The sequence below is a fragment of the Natator depressus genome, chromosome 7, assembly GCF_965152275.1.
Source record: "Natator depressus isolate rNatDep1 chromosome 7, rNatDep2.hap1, whole genome shotgun sequence".
In the NCBI taxonomy this organism is placed as follows: Eukaryota; Metazoa; Chordata; order Testudines; family Cheloniidae; genus Natator; species Natator depressus.
This window is the reverse complement of record NC_134240.1, coordinates 123,908,673-123,921,254: the sequence shown is the minus strand read 5'-3', so window position 1 is coordinate 123,921,254 and position 12,582 is coordinate 123,908,673. Positions and strand designations below refer to the sequence as shown.

The 12,582-nt window shown below is 54.5% G+C and overlaps 1 protein-coding gene across 2 annotated transcripts in view; it reads right to left on the bottom strand.

The window, feature by feature from the left end:
* The window catches only part of ABCC2 (ATP binding cassette subfamily C member 2), a 71,644-nt gene that overhangs the window by 22,571 nt on the left and 36,491 nt on the right, over positions 1 to 12,582 (bottom strand). For both annotated transcript variants that reach the window (XM_074959560.1, XM_074959559.1), the window contains exons 22-28: positions 11,068 to 11,287; positions 10,592 to 10,746; positions 9,756 to 9,911; positions 9,344 to 9,543; positions 3,133 to 3,259; positions 2,518 to 2,619; positions 2,204 to 2,347 (exon numbers count right to left, since the gene is read on the bottom strand). In XM_074959560.1, coding sequence (XP_074815661.1) covers positions 2,204 to 2,347; positions 2,518 to 2,619; positions 3,133 to 3,259; positions 9,344 to 9,543; positions 9,756 to 9,911; positions 10,592 to 10,746; positions 11,068 to 11,287 — 1,104 coding nt within the window. The remainder of the gene's footprint in view (positions 1 to 2,203; positions 2,348 to 2,517; positions 2,620 to 3,132; positions 3,260 to 9,343; positions 9,544 to 9,755; positions 9,912 to 10,591; positions 10,747 to 11,067; positions 11,288 to 12,582) is intronic.

Genomic DNA, 12,582 nt, shown 5'->3' with positions numbered 1-12,582 from the left:
TGTACAATGCACTGGTAAGACGTCATTTGGAATACAGGGTAAAGTTCTGGCCAACCATGTTCAAGAAAGACAAATTCAAACAGGAACCAGTGCAGAGAAGAGCTGCAGGGCTGATCCAGGGAACAGAGGGACTATTTTATGAGAGCAGACTGGAAGAGCTTGGGGTTATTTTAGCTTATTTAGAAATTAGAAGATTTCTAGCCTGCAGAGGAGAGAGGCATTGGAATTAACTTCCAACAGGAGTTATGGAGGCAAACAACTGAATTAGTTCTGAGAGAGACCTGGGCACATTTAGGAGTGTAATTGTATGACAGGGTAGCATGTCATGGTTGTTGTGAAGAAGTAAAAAGGGATCTCACAAAACTGGGTGACTGAGCAACAAAATGGCAGATGAAATTCAATGTTGGTAAGTGCAAAGTAATTCACATTGGAAAACATAATCCCCACTATACATACAACATTATGGGGTCCAAATTAGCTGTTACTGCTCAAGAAAGAGATCTCAGAGTCATTGTGGATAGTTCTCTGAAAACATTCACTCAATGTGCAGCAGCCGTTAAAAACCTAATTATCCCAATTAGGAAAGGGATGGATAATGTGATACAGAATGGCCAGGGAGCAGTGGTAGAGGTGAAATATATAAACCCTAGGCTAATTAAGGCATGGTTCCCTGTGGACTAGGGAGGGTTGCTATAGGTTAATTGGAGCACCTGTAGTCAATTAAGCCCTGTCAGGAACCTAATAAAACCCCCTGCTTCAGGCAGTCAGAAAAAGGAGGAGGAAGGAGAGAGGACTAGAGCTTGGAGGTGTGTTGTTAGATTTGAAAGACCAGAGAACTGAAGTAAGGGAGAGCCTGCCCCAGCAGGGGAGGGAGACTTCCTCCCCCAGCGTATAAGGACCGAAGGTTCCCCACCCAAGGGGGAAGAGGGTAAGAACCTGCAGGGGTTAATAAGAGGGGTTGGGGCTCAGAGTGAGGAGCAAACCCAGACCCCTCCCCCGCTTCCCTCCTCTACCACCTTTCTGGGCCACTAGCAGAGACCTCGGTGGCCCAAGAGCAGGGGCAAGGGGTGGTGTCTTAGTCCCTCTGCCAAGAAAAACGCAAGACCCACCATACTAACATTGGCCATCTTGCCACAATAATAAGACAGAAAATATCATATTGCCTCTATATAAATCCCTGGTATGCCCACATCTGGAATATTGTGTGCAGATGTGGTTGCCCCATCTCAAAAAAGATATATTGGAAAAGGTTCAGAAAATGGTAACAAAAATGATCAAGGTATGGAACAGCTTCCATATGAGACGAGATTAAAAAAACTAGGATTGGTCATCCCTCTGAAGCATGTGGCACCTGCCACTGTCAGAAGACAGGATACTGGGCTAGATGGGCCTTTGGTCTGACCCAGTCTGGCTGTTCTTATGGTGGGGAGCAGGGCTTGGAAGCCCTGGGGTTCCTTTCAGTTTGTCTCATGTTTCTAAAGCTCATGCTTCAGGACTTCAGTCACCTGGAGGGGTCAGGAAGGAATTTTTCCTTTCCCTCAATGTATTCTGTGGGTTTTTTCTCTGGGGAGGTGGGGTGTCTCCTTCCTCTGAACCATCAGGGATGGCAACAGCTGGAGATGAGACACTGGATGTGGGGGGACAGGGCTCTGAAGTGAGACCGAGCATTCTTTCTTTCAGGTGCTGGGCTGGCTGGTTCTAGCTCCCATGCTAAGGATCTAACTGGTCACCGTATGTGGCGTTGGAAAAGAATTTCCCCTGGTCAGATTGGCAGTGAACTTGGGTGTTTTTCATCTTCCCCTGCAGCATGTGGGTCACTTGCCAGGACTATCTTGGTACATCTCAGTCAATTCCCTGCCACTGCAGGGGCCTCGGGCACTGGTGCAACTAAGTGTCTCCTCTCCTCTGCGGCAGCAGATAATCTAGTCTAAGAGCTGTTGTAGTTTTGTCTAATTTTGGTTGTTGGGCTTCATGGGTGGGTGCTGAGTGGGGCTGGTGGCCTGTGATACACAGAGGGTCAGACAAGATCATCTGGTGGTCCCTTCTGGCCTCAAACTCGAGGACTCTCCAAAATAGTGATGTCTTCTGGCTCTGATCTGAATCAATGAGTGTTTCAGTCCTGGAATCAAACCCCTGAGGGGGGTCCCCCCCATCATCAGCTGACAGCAAAGAACCAGAGGGGTCTGTCGGGGAGGCTTCTCACCTTTTCAGTGCTCCCAATATTACAGGTGAGCCCATGAAGAACCAGCTCCAGCCCAGGTCGGTACCGGACTTGGTAGTCAGTAATCTGGATCTCGCCTTTGCTAGGCCAGCCTGGGGGTGGTCGCTGCTCAGTCACCCACGGAGCCTGGGGGTTGGCAAAGGAGTGTTAAAAGGATGTCTGATAACTGGGGAACTGTGGTGCAAAGCACTCTGGGTAGCAACATGCAAATGAAGTGAGATATGCAGAGGTGCCCAGTTCTCCCTGTACCACTTCCCGCTCTATCTCCCAGTCACCCTTCCCTCACCCGCTCTCACCTCATTCTCCACCTGCGTGTACTCATGAACTCGCTCCACCGCCACGATGTTGGTTTCCAGTTCCGATGTCATCCGCACCAGCCAGTTCAGCGTCTGGGTTATCTGCACAGCAGAGACCAGCGGGTCCTGAGCCTGGAACACCCAAACCTTCACCCCTTCCTAGGGCCTAGTGCCCCTAGCAGGAGCTTCCGCATCCTGCTATAACACACCAAGCAGCAGCCCCCGCAACCTCGCTCACCCCATCGCATCCAGCAGCAAAGCCCCTGCCCTGTCCCCACCTCCTCCCAATGGGACAGTCCCCTTCCCAGCCCCATCCTGGCCCAGGACCCACAGAGGGAGTGTCCCTGTCCTGGACCAGCATGTGCCTCCCCCCTCGCTATGGGAACGTCTCTTTCTTATCTCCAGCCATCCCAGCACCCCCCAGCAGTGTCCCCCTCCCAGCTGGCAGCCCCCGGAGGAGAGCCCCTTTGCCGGCCAAATGCCCAGCAGCACTTCCCAGCTGAAGGCAGGAACCAGCCACTGAGGCTCTGCCACCGGGAACAGTCCTGCCCCCCTGGATGTGAGCAGGCCCCCGCACAGCAGAGAGGCCTTGTTCCCCTGAGCGGCTGGACTCACGTTGAGTGCTGAGGAGATGGAGAGCCCAACGATGCCACTCCCCAGAGAGTCCCTTGTAATCACGGCCAGGAGAGCCGCAAAGAAAACCACCAGGTTCCCGACAAACTCCTGGCGGATGGCCAGCCACCTGCAGCAGGGAGCGCATTGGTGGTGAGGCGTGGGAGAGAGAAGCCTGCCTGCACCTACGCTTGCATGGTGGGGCACTTACAGTGAGCACCATTCCTGGCCACCCGGAACACCCAGCGCCACCCCATCCGCTCACCGCACCCATCAGTGCAGTGAACGTCCGTCACAATCCTCCTCCCCAGGCCTCACCATAAATATTCCCCTCAGGCACCTGTTTCTCACACAGAACTGCTGCTCTTAATCTCCTACCTGTGGCCTCAATATTCCCTACTAATCCACCCTGTCACACCCTACCTCATCTGCGAGCGAGCACCCTAATAAAACCCCACTGGCAAACAACTGTCTGACCAGCAATATTCTTTCCCAGTAATCACCCAACTCACACTAAACTGCCCCTCCCAGGCAGCTGGCTGTGCCTCGTTTTAAATATTTCCCTCTCATCATCCCCATCTCCCAGTTACATCCTAAATTCTCCCCGTCCCATCACACCTGGGTATTCCCCTGGAAAGCCCTTGTGTAACACCATATATCTTCCCTTGTATTTATACATACAAAAAACAAAAGGGGGCACAGCTGCAGGCGCATCATAGAAGGGGGGGAGACACCCACTCAGTCAACGGTGAGATATCAGCCTCGCCATGTCATCTGGTTACGTCCCCCAGGCTACCAGCCCCATGTCAGCCTGATCTGGATGGAGCTAGTCCTCACTAGCATCTCTCCTAGTATCCCATGACTCCCACAGTCACCTCACGCCCAGGTATGTGCCGCCAGGGACATTACATATGTGTCTGACCATTTCCTCAACATTACACCAAAAGGGGCTGTGTGTGGTCTCTGCCGAAAGCGAAGGTCTAGCTGATTGTCCTAGTTCTTGGGAGATGTTTTATGGAAAACAATTTTAGAGCCATGTAATGTAGGATATTCGTGTTCCAAATCTGCTGGGAGTGAAAACTACCACTTGAGGAGGAGGCATCTGAGAGCCCACCAAATCCACATGAGAACAATGGACGCCCATGGAGACAGGGTGTTTATTTACTGTCTGGAGTAGATGTTGGCTGGAGATTTACAAGGACAAACAAACTCCAAGAGAGTTCTGGGAAAAGGGGCCATGGGCTAACAGACAATAGGCTCTGACTGTAAAAGAGGAAAAGAGTTGCCCATGTGGTTATCCATGACAGGAGAAGACACTCTGTCAACCTGGTTCATGAAAAGTTGACCCCAGCTTTTTAGACTGGTCAAACGCTGCAAGAACCAACCTTTGGGTGAGAAATACCTGATTAGACAGAAAAGTAACTTGTGAATAAGTCTAGGCTAGAGATTGAGTGTAATGTTTTTCTTTTACTTGTAATCTTATCTTTCCAAATCTTTAGACTTGCTTTGATTTGAATCTTTACCTCAAGCTCTGTTAAATAAACCTCAGTTTCTGTCCAAGAGCCTTGTACTAGGGCAACTGCTGAACTGAGGTGAAACCGGTGAACTATGGTGCACGGTCTCTGTGGAGCCAGCGGATCAGTGTACACAGCAGGTGTTCAGCGGATAGGGGACTGGTCACTCAAGTGTGACAAAGCAGGTGTGTAAATTGCTCGCCTGCAGAGGGAAAGAGCAGGCGCTCATGGAGACAAGTAGCTGGTGTCTGAGGAGTGTTTCCCCTGGTGGGCACAGACAAGGCTCTCTCATGCTGTGAGCAGGTGGTAGTGATTCACCCTGGGTGTAGCTCTGAAACACCGTCACACCATGTTTCATCATAAATCATCCTCCCAAATCACCAGGTCTCACGCTCAATTGTCCCCAAGTCACTTTCACTGTCTCATCCTAAATCCTCCCCCAAATCATCCAGTATCTAACCTAAACCAGTCACTTCCATTGCACCTCACACCTACATTGTCTCCCTGTCCATCCCATCTCTCCTTCTACCCTGCTCCGCCTAGTGGGTTCCCTCAGGGATTGGTTCTTGACCTTGTGCTATTTAACATTTTTATCTATGTCATGGAAGAAAACGTAAAATCGCCAGTGATAGCATTTGCAGATGGCCCACAGACTGAGGAAATGATAAATAATGAAAAGGACAGGTCACTGACAGAGAGCAATCTTGATCAGTCAGGAAGCTGGGCACACTCAAACAATATCTTTTTCAATACTGCCAAAGGTATAATCATACCTCTAGGAACACAGAACGCAGGCCATATTTACTGGATGGGGGACTCTATCCTGGGAAGCAGTGCTCTGAAAAAGACTTGGGTACCAATGTGAGATTTCTAAAAATAGCTACAGCACTCAACAGAGGATGTAGGCTCAGGTTATGTTACCTCTACATTTGGCACTGGTGTGACTGCTACTGGAGTACTGTGTTTTAAATGAGGACTGGATGTTTTTCAAAAGGTCTGCTCTAGTTCAAATCTGCATGAATTCAGGGAAGTCCCATGGCCTGTGCTATGCAGGAGTTCATGATACATGATTACAATGGCCCCTTCTGGTTTTATAACCTATGAATCAATGTACCTAGGCGGAGCAGGGTAGAAGAAGAGATTGGGTGGACAGGGAGACAATGTAGGGCAGCATTATCTCCTGCAAATTGTAACCAAAGTTGTTTGTCTGAGCAATTGGCTGAACAAGAAGTAGGACTGAGTGGACTTGTACGCTGTAAAGTTTTACATTGTTTTATTTTTGAATGCAGTTATTTTTTTAACATTCTACATTTGTAAGTTCAACTTTCATGATAGAGATTGCACTACAGTGCTTGTATTAGGTGAATTGAAAAATACTATTTCTTTTGGTTTTTACAGTGCAAATATTTGTAATAAAAAATGAGCACTGTACACTTTGTATTCCATGTTGTAATTGAAATCAATATATTTGAAAATGTAGAAAACATCCAAAAATATTTAAATAAAAGGTATTCTATTATTGTTTAACCGCACGATTAATTGCGCAATTAATTTTTTAAATCGCGAGCTTAATCGTGATTAATTATTTAATAGCTTGACAGCCCTAAAAAAACCTATTGAAACAAGTCACTTCACTGCACACACCTCTTCCTCTGGGGAGAGGATGACAGAACAAACAACATGTGACAGGTGTGTAATTATAGTGCTTAATACACTACTAGAAGGCGCTCATACTTAGAATAGAATAGGAAAATTTTAGCATTTCCATCTAGTAATGGATCAATACCGTTGTTAGGATTCCTTCTGTTCCTAATACACTTTTAAAAATCCCTTTTTATTGTCCCTTACTCTTCTGGCTATAGATGTCGCAATGTGTTATTTTGCTTCCCTCTGTCTTCACGAACAAGGTCAGCTCCCATACTGCTGCGCTGGGCATCACAACATGGGGAGTAGATGGCCAGCCCTCAGTGGAGAAAGAGGTGGTTAGGGACTATTTAGAAAAGCTGGACGTGCACAAGTCCATGGGGCCGGACGAGTTGCATCCGAGAGTGCTAAAGGAATTGGCAGATGTGATTGCAGAGCCATTGGCCATTATCTTTGAAAACTCGTGGCGAACGGGGGAAGTCCCAGATGACTGGAAAAAGGCTAATGTAGTGCCAATCTTTAAAAAAGGGAAGAAGGAGGATCCTGGGAACTACAGGCCAGTCAGCCTCACCTCAGTCCCCGGAAAAATCATGGAGCAGGTCCTCAAGGAATCAATCCTGAAGCACTTACACGAGAGGAAAGTGATCGGGAACAGTCAGCATGGATTCACCAAGGGAAAGTCATGCCTGACTAATCTAATCGCCTTCTATGATGAGATTACTGGTTCTGTGGATGAAGGGAAAGCAGTGGATGTATTGTTTCTTGACTTTAGCAAAGCTTTTGACACGGTCTCCCACAGTATTCTTGTCAGCAAGTTAAAGAAGTATGGGCTGGATGAATGCACTATAAGGTGGGTAGAAAGTTGGCTAGATTGTCGGGCTCAACGGGTAGTGATCAATGGCTCCATGTCTAGTTGGCAGCCGGTGTCAAGTGGAGTGCCCCAGGGGTCGGTCCTGGGGCCAGTTTTGTTCAATATCTTCATAAATGATCTGGAGGATGGTGTGGATTGCACTCTCAGCAAATTTGCGGATGATACTAAACTGGGAGGAGTGGTAGATATGCTGGAGGGCAGGGATAGGATACAGAGGGACCTAGACAAATTGGAGGATTGGGCCAAAAGAAATCTGATGAGGTTCAATAAGGATAAGTGCAGGGTCCTGCACTTAGGACGGAAGAACCCATGCACAGCTACAGACTAGGGACCGAATGGCTCGGCAGCAGTTCTGCAGAAAAGGACCTAGGGGTGACAGTGGACGAGAAGCTGGATATGAGTCAACAGTGTGCCCTTGTTGCCAAGAAGGCCAATGGCATTTTGGGATGTATATGTAGGGGCGTTGCCAGCAGATCGAGGGACGTGATCGTTCCCCTCTATTCGACATTGGTGAGGCCTCATCTGGAGTACTGTGTCCAGTTTTGGGCCGCACACTACAAGAAGGATGTGGATAAATTGGAGAGAGTCCAGCGAAGGGCAACAAAAATGATTAGGGGTCTAGAACACATGACTTATGAGGAGAGGCTGAGGGAACTGGGATTGTTTAGTCTGCAGAAGAGAAGAATGAGGGGGGATTTGATAGCTACTTTCAACTACCTGAGAGGTGGTTCCAGAGAGGATGGTTCTAGACTATTCTCAGGGGTAGAAGAGGACAGGACAAGGAGTAATGGTCTCAAGTTGCAGTGGGGGAGGTTTAGGTTGGATATTAGGAAAAACTTTTTCACTAGGAGGGTGGTGAAACACTGGAATGCGCTACCTAGGGAGGTGGTAGAATCTCCTTCCTTGGAAGTTTTTAAGGTCAGGCTTGACAAAGCCCTGGCTGGGATGATTTGATTGGGGATTGGTCCTGCTTTGAGCAGGGGGTTGGACTAGATGACCTCCTGAGGTCCCTTCCAACCCTGATATTCTATGATTCTATGATCAATTTTCTACAATTCCTAGCTTCTAACCCCACCCACCCAAAGCACTCAACCAGCAATGTGCCCAACACCCAACAATGCCCTCCAGCATTCAGTCAAGCACTCCAACACCCATCAGCACCACCCCAATCTATCTGAAGCATCCAATACTCCTAATACTGACCCAGAACACCTCAGCACCCCACAGTGTTACCTCCCCAGTTCTCCATGAATCCCATGGGCACCAGGTTTGTATAATTTTTGGTGGTGCTCAGAATGGGTCCAAGCAGAACCGTCCCATCCATAGGATGTACCGGGACAACCGCCCCAGGCCCCACGCTTCAGGGGGATGCGGGGTCCAGGGCGGCCTGGGGAGATAGTGGGGGGCCTGGCACCGGCAGCAGCGAGCAACCCGGCCCCAGCCTTCCCTGTCCCGCCGGCTCCCGGCATCGCTTGGGGGAGGGGGAGGAAGCTGGAAAGAGGCAGCGTGGGGGCTTGGGGGAAGAAGTGGAATTGGGGTGGGGAGGGGGTGGAGCAGGGCTTGGGGGAAGGGATGGAGTGGGGCAGAGCAGGGATGGGAAGGGGCTGGCCAGCACCAGGCCCCCTGCTAGCCCCTCCCCCACCCAGGATGCCCTGTACCCCACGTCCCACTGAAGCGCGGGGCTCCCCAAAGAGCGGGGCCCGGGGTGGTTCCCCCGGTCCATCCTATGGACGGGACGGCTCTGAAAATATAAGCCCAAACATTGGTGGAGCCTGAATATCGATGGAGCATGGGCCCATATAACTTGCCGCCTGTGGAAGCCCCCAGCAGTGCCCCACCCTATCAGCCAAAATCACCCCAACAAGGCCCCGTGCTAGAATGTGATCCTGTCCCAAAAGTCCCCTGTTCCTAACAGAAATATGCAGACTCCATGCAGGGTCTGGAACCTTATGGGGTTAGCTCCACAGTACCCAGTTCAGCCAGCCAAGACCCACCCAGAACATCCAGAGGCCAAATGAGGCTCTTCAGATAAGCCAAAGGCCAGGAGAGCCCCAGCTCCTAGTGATCCCCCCACAGCCATCGAAATCACGTGCACTGATTTTACTGCAGCGAGCTGCATTCAGCCCAGTCACATGATGAATACAGGCCCTGCTGGTCTGTCCCTTTGGGGGAGGAGTCATCTCACCTATTCGAGACAATCCAGGAGTAAACACTTTTCTGGTTGATGTCCATGATCCGGTCGTTGTGCTGCAGGAACCGCGGCTGGTGTCCGTAGGCCCTGATCACAGACAGGCCTGACACTGTCTCGCTGAAGTGGGAATAGATGGGAGACCTGGTGACGGAATCCAGACGTCTCAGCTGGCGGGACGTGGAGACATAGATGCGCTGGGACCAGAGAAGCAGCTCCATTACTGCAATGTGCACCCAGGACCTTCCCACCCGTGGCAGATGGCAGAGACCTCAGTTCCGCTAGGTGTGACTGCAGTGACACATGCTGGGCAGACGGCCCCAGGGGTCACAGCTCTGGGAATGCCCAAAGAAGGAGAGAGGCTGAGCTCTGCCCCGCCCATTGCGCCGAAAGTGCCAGAACCACTCACCAGCAGGAAGAAATAGAAGATGCCCAAGGGAATGATGATGAGAGCGAAGTAGGGGGTGGCCAGGCAGATCATGAGCAGGGTGCTGATGATGCCCAGAAAGCAGGTCAGCCAGCTACGGAAGGACATGGGGATAGTCTCATCCACGGTAAAGATGTCCTGGGAACAGATGGAGAAGAGGGGAGATGCAGGCAGTGATGCAAGGCCCCGCGAGACAGGAGGAGGCCAGAGGGCCCTGCACATGCTAAGAGAAGCTCTGATACTACTCTGCCTTCCAGCCCTGGGGCTCAGCGTGATCCTACTGTCCAGACAGGGAGACTGACACAGAGAGAGGGGAAGGGACTTGCCTCATGGGGCATGTCGTGAGTCAGTGGCACAGCTGGGAAAATGAACGCAGGGGTCTTGATTTCCAGCTCCCCATATTCTAATCATTAGACCCCACGTCCTCCCAGATCTGAGAGCAGAACCAGGAGTCCTGGCTCTCAGTCCCCCCAGCTCTAACCACTAGACTCCACTCCTGCTCTAGCTCTGCGTGATCAAAGCCAGTCAGGTTCCTAGTTTGGACCCACCTTGTTCACATCACAAAGCCCTGCTGCGACCTGACCAAATGCTGCCACGTGAGGCTACTGACAACGCAGTGGGCTGTTGGGGAAGGCATCATCTCTCCACCAGCACAGGAATTGCCCCGGGTGAGGGTTCCTAGGATACAGCTACTGGCATTGCAGCAAGAAATGTGCCTGTGAAACGTCTGAAGGAACGTCCCTCCCTCTGCTGCCACCCCCGGCGCTGGTCCCGCCAGGACAACTGGGCACAGGGTCCCCCCTGGCACAAGCTCTCACCTTGGCAAATCTGTTGATGATGCGACCCATGGGGGTCGTGTCGAAGAAGCTCATGGGCACTCGCAAGATATTGCTGAGCAGCTGCTGGTGCAGCACGCGGGAGGCCCGGATGGCACCGCGGGAAGCCAGGAGGGCTCCGGCCATCAGGAAGGCAGCTAGAACGCATGCATGTGCCAGTTAGGGTCAGGCTCACGGGACCTTGGGCCCGACACACCCCCGGCACACATGGAGAGATTGGGTGCTGCTGGCCTGCAATCCTCCAGCTTCCAGGGAGGCCTCAGACCCCAGCTGCCTGCTCCCAGCTCCCAGGGAAATCTTGGCAACCCCATCCAGTGCACTGGGGGAAATCTTGGGCCCTGGCAAACTGCCAGCTCAAGCAGAGGCCTGGGGCCTCAGCAACCCTTCCCTGGGCTCTCCAGCCCAAGTGCCCCCAGCTCACCACATCCCATTTCAACTGGGTGGGTCCCCAGACTTACCCTGCGCCATGCCCAGCGCCCCGAAGACCCCGATCCGCATGTCCCGCTGAGAGGTTGGGTAGGTCTTGTTCCAGTACTGCAGCGAGTCGTCGGTCCAGTCGCTGAGCCACAGGTTGGACCCCACGAAGGCGGCATATTGTGCAACGTAGGTGATGAAAACCCAGGCGGAGAATCCCCAGCCCACGGCGCGCAGGTACCGCAGGTACAGGGAGAACTTCACCTGCAGAGCAGCACAGCTGTTGCGGGTCCCAGGGAGTCCAGCCGCCGCACGCACCCCGACGCAGCTCTGCCTGCAGGCCGCAGCTCTGCCCTCCCCACACAGCAGCACTCAACCCCCCCACAGCCCCCGCCCAGCCGCCCCCCAGCACGGCCCGGCTCCCGCGCCCTCCCCACACAGCCCCCGCCCAGCCGCCCCCCAGCACCGCCCGGCTCCCGCGCCCTCCCCACACAGCAGCACTCAACCCCCCCACAGCCCCCGCCCAGCCGCCCCCCAGCACGGCCCGGCTCCCGCGCCCTCCCCACACAGCCCCCGCCCAGCCGCCCCCCCAGCACCGCCCGGCTCCCGCGCCCTCCCCACACAGCCCCCGCCCAGCCGCCCGCCCGGCTCCCGCGCCCTCCCCACACAGCCCCCACCCAGCCGCCCCCCCAGCACCGCCCGGCTCCTGCGCCCTCCCCACACAGCCCCCGTCCAGTCCCCCCCCCAGCACCGCCCGGCACCCGCGCCCTCCCCACACAGCCCCCGCCCAGCCGCCCCCCAGCACTGCCCAGCCACCCCCCAGGACCACCAGGCTCCCGCACCCTCCCCACACAGCCCCCGCCCAGTCCCCCCCCCCAGCACCGCCCGGCTCCCGCGCCCTCCCCACCCAGCCCCCGCCCAGCCGCCCCCCCAGCACCGCCCGGCTCCCGCGCCCTCCCCACACAGCCCCCGCCCAGCCGCCCCCCCAGCACCGCCCGGCTCCCGCGCCCTCCCCACACAGCCCCCGCCCAGCCGCCCCCCAGCACCGCCCGGCTCCCGCGCCCTCCCCACACAGCCACCGCCCAGCCGCCCCCCAGCACCGCCCAGCTCCCGCGCCCTCCCCACACAGCCCCCGCCCAGTCCCCCCCCCCCAGCACCGCCCGGCTCCTGCGCCCTCCCCACACAGCCCCCGCCCAGCCGCCCCCCAGCACCGCCCAGCCACCCCCCCAGGACCGCCAGGCTCCCGCACCCTCCCCCCCCCCCAGCCCCCGCCCAGCCGCCCCCCCAGCACCGCCAGGCTCCCGCGCCCTCCCCACACAGCCCCCGCCCAGCTGCCCCCCCAGCAGCGCCAGGCTCCCGCGCCCTCCCCACACAGCCCCCACCCAGCCGCCCCCCAGCACCGCCCAGCCACCCCCCCAGGACCGCCAGGCTCCTGCGCCCTCCCCGCCCAGCCCGCCCTCCCAGCACCGCCCGGCTCCCGCGCCCTCCCCACACAGCCCCCGCCCAGCCGCCCCCCAGCACCGCCCGGCTCCCGCGCCCTCCCCACACAGCCACCGCCC